This window comes from Saccostrea echinata, unplaced genomic scaffold, assembly GCF_033153115.1.
Source record: "Saccostrea echinata isolate AGI-Se365-2 ecotype Australia unplaced genomic scaffold, CSIRO_AGI_Sech_v1 ptg000013l, whole genome shotgun sequence".
Classification (NCBI taxonomy): domain Eukaryota; kingdom Metazoa; phylum Mollusca; class Bivalvia; order Ostreida; family Ostreidae; genus Saccostrea; species Saccostrea echinata.
Window position 1 is genome coordinate 6,559,427 of NW_026889762.1, and position 12,942 is coordinate 6,572,368.

Here is a 12,942-nt window from a genome sequence, read left to right on the forward strand (position 1 = left end):
AAGCTTTCTTGTTTACTTGTCAGTTGTCACAATCATAATTATGTGTTCCAAATACAGCTTTTATAGTTTTGTAAAAATGTTTTAAATTGATGATCATTAAGATATTTACATGTACTGAATGTATTAATCTGAATTTTCAAAATTTACTTTGCAGATAGAAATGGCAGCTAAATCTCCCCCTACTCCACCGTACTCCCCTGAAAACTTTAATCTAGAGACAAAGCTGATTGTCCTCAACTTTATAGGATACAACCCTCACGACTCTCCTTCACAGTCCATTCAGTCCACAGACTTATTCAGGTAACAACACTTTGTTAACGAGTTAATTGTTTTGTAAAATTGTTACACTGATTGTAGTGTAGTACACTGTAGGTGGGTTTTAATCCAGTTTATTACCTGATACTCTAGTATTTTTATACGCCCGTCTTTAGACGGGACGTATTATGTTATGGCGTTCATGTCCGTCTGTCTGTCTGTCTGTTAGCTTTTCTCGTGTCCGGCTCATAACTTTAATACTATTAGGCCTAGGATTATCAAACTTTGTCAGCTGATACTTCTTGGGTAGAAGGTGTGTTGCGCACTAAAAGTAGGTCGCTCTGACCTTTAATTAAGATGCTATGGCCAAATATGGAAAAATCCTGTCAGGCTCATAACTAGAAAACTATTAGACTTAGTATCATCAAACTTGGCCAGTTTATGCATCTTAGGTAGAAGGTGTGTCGCGACCTATTTCAAGGTCACTGTGACCTTTAATTTAAGTGAAATTTTAAAAATACTGTCTTTTTACTATTAAATTACACAATCCCAAAAAATGTAAAAGTGTTGCAGTATCCTTATTACAAAGATGTTAAAATCAAGAAATACTTATTTTTTTCATTATATACTTTACAGCAATCTATAACAAATATAATGTTACAAGAGAAATTCCACCTCTCCCATGGGTGTAATTATCAAGCACTGGTCAAGGAGAATTTTGATAACAGAAAATTGCATGTCAAATTAGAGAGAAATTAATGAGTTTAGTGTGAGGAGCTAACTGGTAGAGCATCTCTGATCAAGCAGGTGTTATCTATATCTCTTGGGAATTGGGCAGAGGAGTCAGCCATGTTGGATTAAATAGTTTTTGTGGGCTAGCCTAACTTTTAAAATGAATTTGGTGAAAAGTAATTAAAACTAATTTGATATCGTATAATAAACTAATTAATTTAAACTAATTATACTCGGGGGGGGGGGGGGGGGGGTATGATATTGGTATTGGAATTAGCATGCCCATTGTCCATATGAATTGCAGCTTAAAACCAGTGTGACATTGAATCCAATAAAAAAGAAAACAACAAGTATTTAAAAAAAAAATTTTAATCATGGTAGATAGTCCCTACAAATCTAAGAGTCAAGCAGAAACCTTATTAAAAATGTTGCATCAAGATTACAATTTTTTTTCTTTTTATAAATCTTTGTAACAAATTAGAAAAAAATCTTTGTTTTCAAATTTAATTTCAGAATGACATAAATATGCATTTTAATTGCACTACCAAGCAGATAGCGCAGATCCATTCATCCCTTGGGAGTAATGAGTGGACATGCATCCAGTTAAAGATTAATTAATGAGTTCAGTGTAGGAAGGCTAGCTGTCTCATTCATTTCTGTTAGAGCATCTCTGATCAAGCAGTTCTTATCTGTATCCTTTGGGAATTAGACAGAAGAACTGCTGGTCAGTTTATAGCATATGTCATTTGATGGCCAGTCTTTTATTTTAAAATTAAATTAATTGGTATAGATTAAGTTGTTAAGACTAAATTGATATTGTTTAATATGATATTTTTATTTAAATTTTTGAAAATATCAACTAGTAAATTTCAGAGCATCATGTCTCACAAATATGAAAGATGTGTGTGTGTGTCACTGTGTGTGTGTGTGTGTGTGTGTGGAGGGGGGGGGGGGGGGGGGGGCTGCAGATGGGCATTTGTCAAGCTCTAACACTACCAGTTGAGGATCTATTATGTAATATTTGTTATAATGCCTACACCACATGAAATGTATAAACAAAAATTATAAGAAATAGAAAAATCTTGGAAATCCTTGTATCAAGGTTGACTTGATTTTCTTGCACTCTAAACTGTTCGTGATAATTGAACAATATTTGACGGGCGTATCATGCTGTGGCGGGGCACTTTATTTGTTTTATAATACAATGTAGTTTTGACTATATAGTACATACATGTTTCACTTCTTTTCACCTTTTTATCTTTTGACTGGTGATTTATTGCACGGCATCAATCAATCAAAACATTTATTTAAAAAAATAATTCATAAGGAACAATTTTCAAAGAGAAATTTATATATCTATATTGTGTATCTAATAAGCATTGCACAAAAGGGGCATAACTCTTTTTTTTTTAACTTGGAGAAATGGAAAATTGAGATTTCCCTTTTCAGTTTGTCTGACTCAGTAAAATTTATCAATGCAATAGTGTTTGACCTGATGATGCCTGAAAAACTATATACTAGAAGAAATTAAATTTTTGGACTAAGTTGGGTTTTGTGAATTAAACTGTCACTCTGATGTGCTGATATTTGATTTGATTGATTTATTTTATTAGAGGAAGATTCTGTCATCCTTTGCCTGTGACCCCTGACTTACACAAGCAGTGCAATCACAGATCTTCTCTACAAAAACAGAAAACAGCAGGTCAGCTATATGCTAAACAATCGTCATCTTCTATCAATGAGGAGCAGGTCCCTAGGCGAAAATCTTGGTCCTTAGAAACTGTATCACCTCCTAAGTTGTCTTTAAAATTCAAGAAAAATGTTACGTTGGATTATAAATTTCAAGGTCAGTCATCTTCAGCAGACAAGGAGAGTTTAGATGACTACAGAGCAGATGATGAAATGTCCCAAAGTCCCTCTCCTTGTGTTCAATCCAATGATCTCAATACCGAGCAGATTCTGTCACCAGCAAATGATGCCTGGCTCAACCCTGATACTTTGTTTGCATCACACAAAGCAACCGCCACCACTACCCCCAAATCGTTAGGATTTGAACCTACCCTGGAGGACTGGAAAAATTTGGAGGCTGCTGTCCCAGTGACTGAAGGAGAAGATGGGTTAACCGAGATTACACCTGAGATTCAAGAATTTGTGGATTCGCTCTTGTCTGATGTCGTTAGATTGGTTGTGGAGGGAGAAATGAGAAGGCAACAGAAAAGCATAGATGAGGTGGATGCACATATTGGTTTTCACACTGGAGAATATCAAAGAGGAATCAATGGGTATGTTTACTGCAAGTGATTTGTTTGAAAGTACATTTGTGTGTGTAGTGTTCACAATGTCTTTCTGTGGGAGCGCAGCTTGGACATGAAATTAAAAAATTTTGACTTATGAAATTTTTTAATTAAATACTGGTAAATGTGCAAATTATGCAAAATACTGATGCAAAATAAAAATAATTCTTTTGTATGAGATAGGAGTCACAATGTACAATCACAGTTTAATTATTAATTATGATATTTTCATAAGTTATCAGCAGTAAACTCAACATCCTTATTTTTTTTTTTTTTTTTTTTTTAGAAATGATGACATTTCCTCATCTTCAGCTGACTCCTGCTCCAGTATGTCTATAGAAAACTTTGGCCCCTCCCCTGAGGATGTGGACTCTGTCACTTCTCATGAGATTGACGGCTGTAGCTGCCATAGCATTAAAACTCCTCCCAGTGATTTTATACCCGGTGACAGATCTAAACTCCGCCTTCATATTGTCAATCATTCTTCCCCAGCTGTAGAGGAGAGTGTTCTAAATTGTATGAGGGCGGAGCTTAGTGAAGAACTCTCCTCACTGGAGTCAGAGTTAGAGAATGGTAAGTTATGCTAATCCGCAGTGTGTAATTAAATGGACCTTCTCAAACTGGGCTTTTCAATACAGGTCTTTTGCTATATATGTAATGCTTGGTATACCACAGACATTTGGGTGTAGCTTTTTTCTAAAATGCAAGTTCAATTATCTTACAAGAGTATTTCATAGTACTATCACCAGTGAAATGGCTCCCATTTCACTTTTGATACTTACTTTAATATATTTAATGATTTTCTTAATAATTTTCATATCATTCATAAAATTCATTTACTTTGTTAAATTCTTGATATCCTAAGTTATTTGTTCACAATTAAGTAATGAAACTAAACAAACACATTTTACATCTGGCTAATTCTTAATGTCCAGAAATATTTAGTGCTTTCTTAGCAATTGTAAATCATTTATACTCATACTGCCTGATGGCAATGGTCACTGATTAGGTGTTAGATTAATTAAATAAATCTTCTTTGACTTCCTGACATCAAAGGATGACACTTGAGTATTCTATTGTTCAGATTACTTAGTTGACAAGTTTTGCCCTTTGGCTATATTTACATTGAGTAATTTCTTACAATTAGTTAAAAAATTTATATTTGAGAAACAGAGAGTTAAGGGAGATCTAGAGTGACAGAGCTAGTGAGTTGATGTGTTAAGAACCATGTAGGAATTAGACTAAGAAACTTTTAAGATTCAATTTCTATTCAGGCCAACTTTATCTAAATTTTAGTTAGGACCAGGACTTGCATCATTATGTTTTTATGTTGTTGGACTTCACCATTACTTTAATAAACAATCATTGTTATCCTACAAATTTGGACTTATGTGCTTCCTAACATTCCCCAAACCCTTGAGCTAAATTCCCCAATGAACGTGCACCGCCGAATTATGTATCAGACATCCAAGAGCGCGGTCACAGTACCTTCAAAAATATTTTATACAAGGTATATGTTTGTCTCCCTTGAATACATTTATCTATCTTCAAAATATTTTGAAGAGTTTTGATGCATTTATTAGCCATTTAAGGGAAAGATGTTTAATATGATTAGGAAGAATCAGTGTGATATTGAGATGAATCTTTCTCAAGTTTAAATAAGGAAATTGTTGATAATGTGAAAAAAGAAAGATAACTCTTATCATTACATTCTCAACAGTGAAATACTGTGATTTATTTATTGAATAAAAGTGATATTCTCTCACAGTGTGAAAGGATCCAAAATGATATTCTCTCACAGTGTGAAAGGATATCAAAGTAAGTAAAAAATAATTTCTGGCCTGTTATAAGTTAGAGATAGTAACTAAACATCTTGATAGAGCTAAAACTGCAATTTTCTTCCCAAATATGTTGCTAAAATGTATGCTATGTAATGTTTTCAATCTCACAACTGCTAAGCTATGACGTCTCAACCGCTCAACTATGACGTCAAGCCTAGCTATGACACTATGTTAAGAAAAGACAGAGGCAAAGGGTAAATCAAAGAAAATGTAATAAACAGAAAATTCAATGTTTTGTAGATGAATATGGAATTTATTTCACGAGTGAGACAGGATTTTTTGATATTTTCACTCGTGCTTCGCACTCGTGAAAATATCAAAAAATCCTGTCCCACTCGTGAAATAAATTCCATATTCATCTACAAAACATTGAATATCCTCTATCTCTCCTATGAATTAGGGGAGGAACATGAACATATATTCATAGTCTTTTAGTTTTCTGTTTGTGTGTAATGTATTTTATGAATTTGTATGCTGTGTATTTTTTTCTTTGATAAGAAATGCTTTTACTGATCATGAAAATGCAAAGACAAATGTATTTCTTGATAACTGTTTCGAAATTATTTTACTCTCAGTTTTACAGAAACAGAGAAATGGTGAAGTTGTGTCCCCCCTTTTGACCCCTCCTCTTACCCCTCAGTCCAACGCTGCCCGTGTCCTAGCCAGGATTGGAGATGAGGTGCGTGCTAAGTATGAGTTTCAGTTGGAGGATGCACTTCATCGACTGTTCATTGGAGGTCAACAGACATTTTCATATGAAACCTTCAGGGAATCAGCCAATCAAATTGTGGATCAAAATTTGCCAGGCTGGAGGCAGGTAAGTGAAAATTAGAAATGAGGTCAAATTTATATTTCTCTCCTAGTACTAGAATTTAAAGTTTCACTTTTTTTTGCATACTGCATGTAGTATTGAAAGGTAAAAAAAAAAAATTAAAAGGTAAATTTTCTTGCATATATTTTGAATGTTTATCATATTTTACTTTTATGAGGAAAGACTGGAAATTTTGATTCTTTGGTAAGGTTTAGAGGAAAAATTTAATTGAAGGCAAGAATCAGATATCTTTCTTTATCCCATGTTTACCCCTTTATCCCGTGGATATGACTCATTGGATAAATTTTTCATAATCCACAGTTGTGATGTCACAATGGTTTTTGCGTTAGCGCGATGAAGTAAAATAAAGTGGAGTCCTATATAAAACAGTGTAAAACATTGGTTGTGAAGTATTAAACATGGGATAAAAAGAATCTCCCATGATTTGTAGTTGGATATGACTTTTATCCAACTCGTTGTGTGTTTTTATCCCCTCGCCAAGGCTCGGGGATAAAAAACACACAACTCGTTGGATAAAAATCATATCCAACTACAAATCATGGGAGATCCTATATATACTCTCATTTCAATTGGTTTAAATGAGAGTAGAAAGATAAGCTCTGATTCAATAGAATAATTTACCTCTATATTAATACTTGTACTACATGTACATGTATTAACAGTCATCAGATACCCTTTCAGTTCTTTCAACAAGAAGAATTTATTATATGTATTTTCTTATTAAAGCATTAAATCATTAATATAAGTTCTTAAAAGCTTTGTTCTTTCCATTTTAAATCTTGTTCTTTCCATTTTAAATCTGCTGTGTTAAAGTTGTATTCATCAAACAAGTTGATTTTTGGTAGTACGTACAATACATAATTATGATTATAATTACTATCACTTTTCATATATGTAGGTTGTGTTGCTGTTGGTGTATGGACAGAGTGTTACCTGGAGAGCTGTGGAGAGCGGACAGAGGGGGATAGGTAACTTGATCAGCTATACAACACGTCTCCTCTCAGACTATGCAGCAGAATTCATCATAAACCAAGGAGGATGGGTAATCAAATGTTCTTTACAAGATATACTATGAGAAAGCAGATTTTGGTATTTGCAGAACTCAAAAAAATTTACAAAGTAATGCAATTTCTTCTAAATGGTTGTACATGTAGACAAGTGTTTTAATGACATTTTTATTATTATTTCATCAGTATTGGATTCAATTTGTATTTTCTCAGATTTAATTGGTCGTATGTTTGACATTATAGGAAGCTGTCATGAGTTTAGAGTCCTCTGTAGAAACTTCACCTGACCAACAGATAGGCCATTACCCTTTAAATTCCAAGCAGTTCACTGACCAATCACATTCCTTAAATCAATCAAACCACCCACTACATTCCAAGCAGCTCTACAGCCAATCACATTCCTTGTATGAGTCATGTGCCATGTCAGTGAAAGCAGGAGAACTTTTCAGTAACCATCAGAATGTCACTGCCAATAACAGCAGTTATCATGATAGTGAGGTCATGTCAATATTTGTCGACCCTACTCAGGTATTTGAGTCTATGTCACAAGGAGGTTTGTCTTCGTCAGGTTCTGATGAATCTCCAGTGCCTGATGTGCCGTCTGTCTCAGCAATTATCTCTGAGTCTGATTTTTCTGCGGGAAGGTTCCAGGGTTGGGATGACCATGTATTTACCAGATCTAGAAGTGAAGAGTACTTGTCTAATATGCTCATGATATCTTTTAACATTGGCACTTTGATTGCCCTCATTTATTTCTCTCAAAATGGGAGAAGTATTAATTGAAATTTAGTTATAAGATATTAAAGTTTGCTCAATTTTATTTTTGTGATTTGTTGTGATGAATGGCTGATGCTTAATGAGCAGAAATCTTATTACCATAAATTTGGTTTTATAAGTGAATCAGAATTTAGTTAGATACAAGTTTGCTTTATTATACTGTTTATTTTTATTTATGGTATATACAGTATTTATAAGTAATATATAACAGAAAAAAATGTGTACCTAAATGAGTTACTGTAAACCAACTATTATTTGCGTCTTCTTTTATTCGCAATTCGTAAATTTGAAATCAATCCGCGACGATTAATTTTCGCAGCTGAGGAAACAATCTCTATAAATACAAAGCAAAATAAATGGTTCGTGGCGATTAATATTCGTGAGTTAAAGTATGTCGTGAAACTCGCGAATATTTCTCGAAGGCGAATAAAAGTTGGTTTATAGTATATTATGTGTTCATTTATCTTCAATATCTATTATTGCTCTAAATGTGAAATAAAAGTGCATCCAATTTGTAAATTGATATTATTGCTTTACATTTGTCTAAGGGACTCCACTTTTAGCCAGTGAACCACATTAGGTTTGTTTAAGTGATATGATGATGATTGTTTATCTGTTATTGATCTGATTTTCTATTGCCCTAACATTCCTGTTACATGTAATTCTTTACATGTACTTTCCCATTTATATTTACAAAAAAAAATGTCTCTACATTTGACCATAACATTTTTATATGGTAGAAAAAAAATATTTTAAGATTTAAAAAAAAATGCATATTAAAGATGTAGGCCTATGTTGATTTTTCAGTAAGATTTTTGTTGTGCCAACCTCCTATCATAATATACCCTTATTTGCTGTAAAATTTATTTTTAATTTCTGTGAAGTTATTTTAGAGAATAACTAATTTCTCATTTGTTAATTTGCAATTGTAAATGCTAATTTAACACTGTTGCAAACTGAGGTTTTACAGGTGATGCATTAGAGTGAAGCTGGTAAAACGTATGTTTGCAACAGTTAGATCAGCATTAACAGTTGGAAAAATAAATGAGGAATATTTATTCCCAAACGCAATTTATGCATTTTCTTTGATGTTCTTATTTAGTTTAATTTTGTTATATGAAATATATCATAAAACAGTGTGTTTTTGTGTTGGTCTGTTATGACATCACAATCAAAAGCTTTCATTCTCATTTAATTTTAATGCCTCAAACATCAATGTATTATCCAATCAATATGCATTTTACAAGACAGTTGCATTGGAATATGACATAACCACCTTTGTATGTTCTATTTAATATAATGACAGCTAGTCAAAAGGTTTTAGAGTTTGATTTAGGCTGGTTTATTATTTATTGTTCAAATTTCACTGTTATTATTAAAATTAACAAATTACAAATACATGTAATTACTCTGTGATATATATAATTCTGTAGAACATTTCGAAACTGACAGATACATGTACTTTATATTTAAAGCATTGTCTTCTGTGGTAACTAATAATAATAAAGCACAGAGGACATACCTCTTACTTTACATTGGTTTGCATACATTTTGTCATATTTTGCATGTTTCTTAACAGTCAGTGCTTTACCATTCTCTTGACTTAAAATGAGAAAAAGTCAAGAAAAATATTTTGAAAAATCCACTTACCAGTATTAATGTTCCCTGCAATTCTTTTTATAATGAATTCCACCTTAACACGGAGGTTTCGATTTGATTTATCAATGTCTGAGAGAAAATTCCTTAAGTGCAGTTGAGTACCTTTTATTTTTAGTTGTGTTGATATATTTTTGTTGATAGTTTTTATTTACTTAATGAAAAGAGACAATATCGTTTTGTTTTTGTTTCAAAAGAATATATTTTGTAACAAGAAGCTTATATTATTTGTAATTTAGAAATACATCAAAATAATGTGCAGTTTTTTTTATTTTGCTTTATTAAGCTACATATACCACTATTTTTTGGTTACTCAGTTTAAAATATGAACTTGTGTTTTGTTACAATAAATAATTGTTCTTAGAAAGATCAACAGAGAGTTATGATTATTATTGTTGGGCAAGGAACCAAAAAATAAAGAAGGCAAATTTCATTGAATTTTAACCATTTGAATCAGTTACAGTGTACCTTGACTTTTGACCTTTTTTAGTTCACCTGAGCTGATTGCTCAAGTGAGCTTTTCTGATCACATTTTGTCTGTAGTCTGTTTTCCATCTGTAAACTTTTCACATTTTCAGCTTCTTCTCCAGACCACTGGGCTAATTTCAACCACACTTGCCACAAGGCATCCTTGGATGAAGGGGATTCAAGTTTGTTCAAATGAAGGGTCATGTCCTCTTTCAAGGAGAGATAATTAAGAATTCGTGAAAATTTTAAAAATCTTCTCAAGAACCACTGGGCCAAACAAACTTATGGGAAACCTTCTTTACATAGTGGACCGTTCATGGTAGCTCAGTCGGTAGAGCGCTCGCTCCGTGATCGGGAGGTCGTGAGTTCGAATCTCGGCCGCGACTGACCTAAGTCGATAAAAAATGGGTAGCAACTGTTCCTTCGCCATGCGCTCGGCACTTTGAAGTGAAAGTTGCGGGTCCTTTGAATGAAACCTTAGAAACCGAGGTCACGACAGGCGTAGGCACGATAAAGATCCCTCCCTGCTCAATGGCCGTAAGTGCCGAGTAAAGGTCAAAATTTGAAGCCCTTCACCGGTATATGGTGACGTCTCTATATGAGTGAAAAATTCTCGAATGGGACGTAAAACTATATACAATCAATCAATCTTTACATAGTGTAGATTCAAATTTGTGCAGGTCATGACCCCTTGGGGTAGGGTAGGGCAACAATGTGGGATCAAAGTTTTACATAAAATCCTTACAAAAATGATACATAACACGTTCTTCTTTACACCTCATCAAAATATTAACAGCAATGTAGGAGAAAGTTAAGGAGTTTTGTACATATTCAAGAAGCGGTGCGCAATAGATGTGGATACCTCAAAGTTCCAGGGAGCTTTTAGAAAATTTGAAATCTTAATTTTTTTCCAAAGTCAATGGAATCCAAAAATACGATTTTTCAATACTTACATGTAATACAACCATTCCACACGATGAATTTAAGTCCAAGCTTTTGGGCAGCATAGACTCTTTTAATAAAAATGGATCTTGAAAATTGAGACACCTCGTCATTTGATATACATGTATGCCAATTTATTAAGGTCTTCCGTCACAACGGAAGACCTTCTACTGATTCTGATGGTTAAGATTATTATTCTTTTTTTTTTCTTCTCCTTTCTAGACGCCAACTTTGAGGCCTCATATCTCGCTCATTTCTCAACGGATTTTGCTCAAATTTGCAGGGTTTATAGACGTTACAAAACTCTATCAGAATGCTGTCAAACATGTCAAAAATCCACTTTCACTTTTGAGTTATCTCCCTTTAAATGAAAATTTAGGACTCTTCATTTCCGGATAAAGGCTCCGAGACTACAAAAGCTGGAGTAGAAATTCTACCGAATTTAAATAATAGAAGCATTGAAGTTGTGCACATCTATTTTTGTTTTTTGATTTCTGTGTTCAAAATGACGCTAGATAGGGGTAAAAAATTAGAACGCCTAAAAGCGCGAAAATTTACACATATTTTCCTATGTATCTTTTAAACTAAAAATATTTTGTTAAGACATGTTGAATAAAAGTTGTGCACAATTTTAAGGTCTTTAATTTGGCACCTCCAAAAAGGGGCTGGTCCCTTAAATTAGGGATCTAGGGTCCTTGAAAGTTTTCGTTTTATAACTCAAAAACGGTAAATATTTCGATATAGCTGTCGCTAAAAAAGTTGTTTATTAACATATTATTGATCTCGTGAACTTGTTATTTTGTTCGAGTCTTTTTTAATAAATGAGCAAGAAGCTTGACCCATATACAGGTAACTAGTTTCATTAGACAAGTGAAGGTGAAATCTTTATGCGCATAACTGAAATAAACTTGCTATAAATGATAAACCTATCCAAAATAAATACTAATACTACTTTAAAATAAGTTTTTACGTGTTCTGTGGTTTCATTCCAAATTATTGAGTCACACATTTTCAATACGTCTCGGGGTTTGTTTTTGTTTATAATTACGTAACCGGCCATCCCCCGATCACGCGTGACCTAGATCCAGTGATCAGTGGCCATACACTAAACAGGCATTGCCGTTCTAAATCTATTTTGCAAACTCAACTATGTACGGATAATTGTTTTTTTTTTTTTTTTAGTCAAATCGGATCTTTCAAATTATTTCATCTTATCTATGTTGGTCATGTTGGTGATATACTTATTAAATTATTGTGGCCGAAATTACAAGAGATCCATTGCGTGTGAACCAGCGACCTGCGTTCGTAAACAAAACATCTTTTCGTCGTTTAATGTTGAAACATACACTTTATTAAATTTAAAAAAAAAGTTAGAAAAAAATAAATCAGTCTTTAACTGCATTTAACTGCGTTTCACATATACCCGGGTTTTGAGTTTGTTTACAATTATGTAACCTAATTATGTAGCCGAGGAAGCAGCTATTAGTGCTCATATATACACAAAACATTGTCGTTCTATATTCATTTTGCTGACACAATGATTTACGGAAAATTATTTTTTAAATCATACCGAATCATTCAATTAAATCATTTATTCTTATCTTAATTTGATTTAATTTAAATCCAAAACATTTTATTAAGGACGTATAAAGGTCCCCGATTTCATGAATCCTAATCTTTAAACTGCATACATGTATTTAATAAACGATTTATTTCTCAATTATGTGTTATTATGTGTTTAATTTCGGAGATTCATTCCGTGTGGTTAATTCTGCAGATAATTCTAACTTGACACACAAGGTTTGTAGACAAAGAATTCAAAAGAGATATATTTTGAAAACAATAAGACGCATTGCTAAACACTTTTACATTATTTTCTTTTTAAAATGGCTATCTTTATGATTACACCAACTTTTAACATGCTATGTGAAAAACTCTGTCGACTATAGTTTTGTAACTCCAGCATATGACAAGTACATGTGCTTTTTATTAAACACCCAATTTTCCATTAACGCCCACAAAATCTACCTAGCTTAAGATCGATAACATACCGCCCGACAATCATACAAAAATAAAACAATAGCTGCTGATTTGATTGACAGGCCAGCAACCTGCGCTACCTGATACTGTAGTCTGAG

The 12,942-nt window shown here is 33.2% G+C and overlaps 1 protein-coding gene across 1 annotated transcript; it reads left to right on the plus strand.

Moving 5' to 3' along the window:
• Positions 1-157: 157 nt before the first annotated feature.
• Positions 158-7,895, plus strand: LOC133186465 (uncharacterized). The gene is made up of 6 exons (XM_061321707.1): positions 158-300; positions 2,601-3,269; positions 3,568-3,854; positions 5,698-5,939; positions 6,853-6,996; positions 7,205-7,895. The coding sequence occupies exons 1-6, from the start codon at positions 161-163 to the stop codon at positions 7,742-7,744; spliced, it is 2,022 nt and encodes a 673-aa protein (XP_061177691.1). The 5' UTR covers positions 158-160; the 3' UTR covers positions 7,745-7,895.
• The last annotated feature ends 5,047 nt before the right edge of the window (positions 7,896-12,942 follow it).

Excerpts from the sequence above, each read along its gene's own strand:
- LOC133186465 (XM_061321707.1), top strand. The coding sequence starts at position 161 with ATGGCAGCTAAATCTCCCCCTACTCCACCGTACTCCCCTGAAAACTTT. Across the intron at positions 301-2,600 it reads CAGTCCACAGACTTATTCAG|AGGAAGATTCTGTCATCCTT; the intron begins GTAACAACACTT and ends TTATTTTATTAG. Across the intron at positions 3,270-3,567 it reads TATCAAAGAGGAATCAATGG|AAATGATGACATTTCCTCAT; the intron begins GTATGTTTACTG and ends TTTTTTTTTTAG.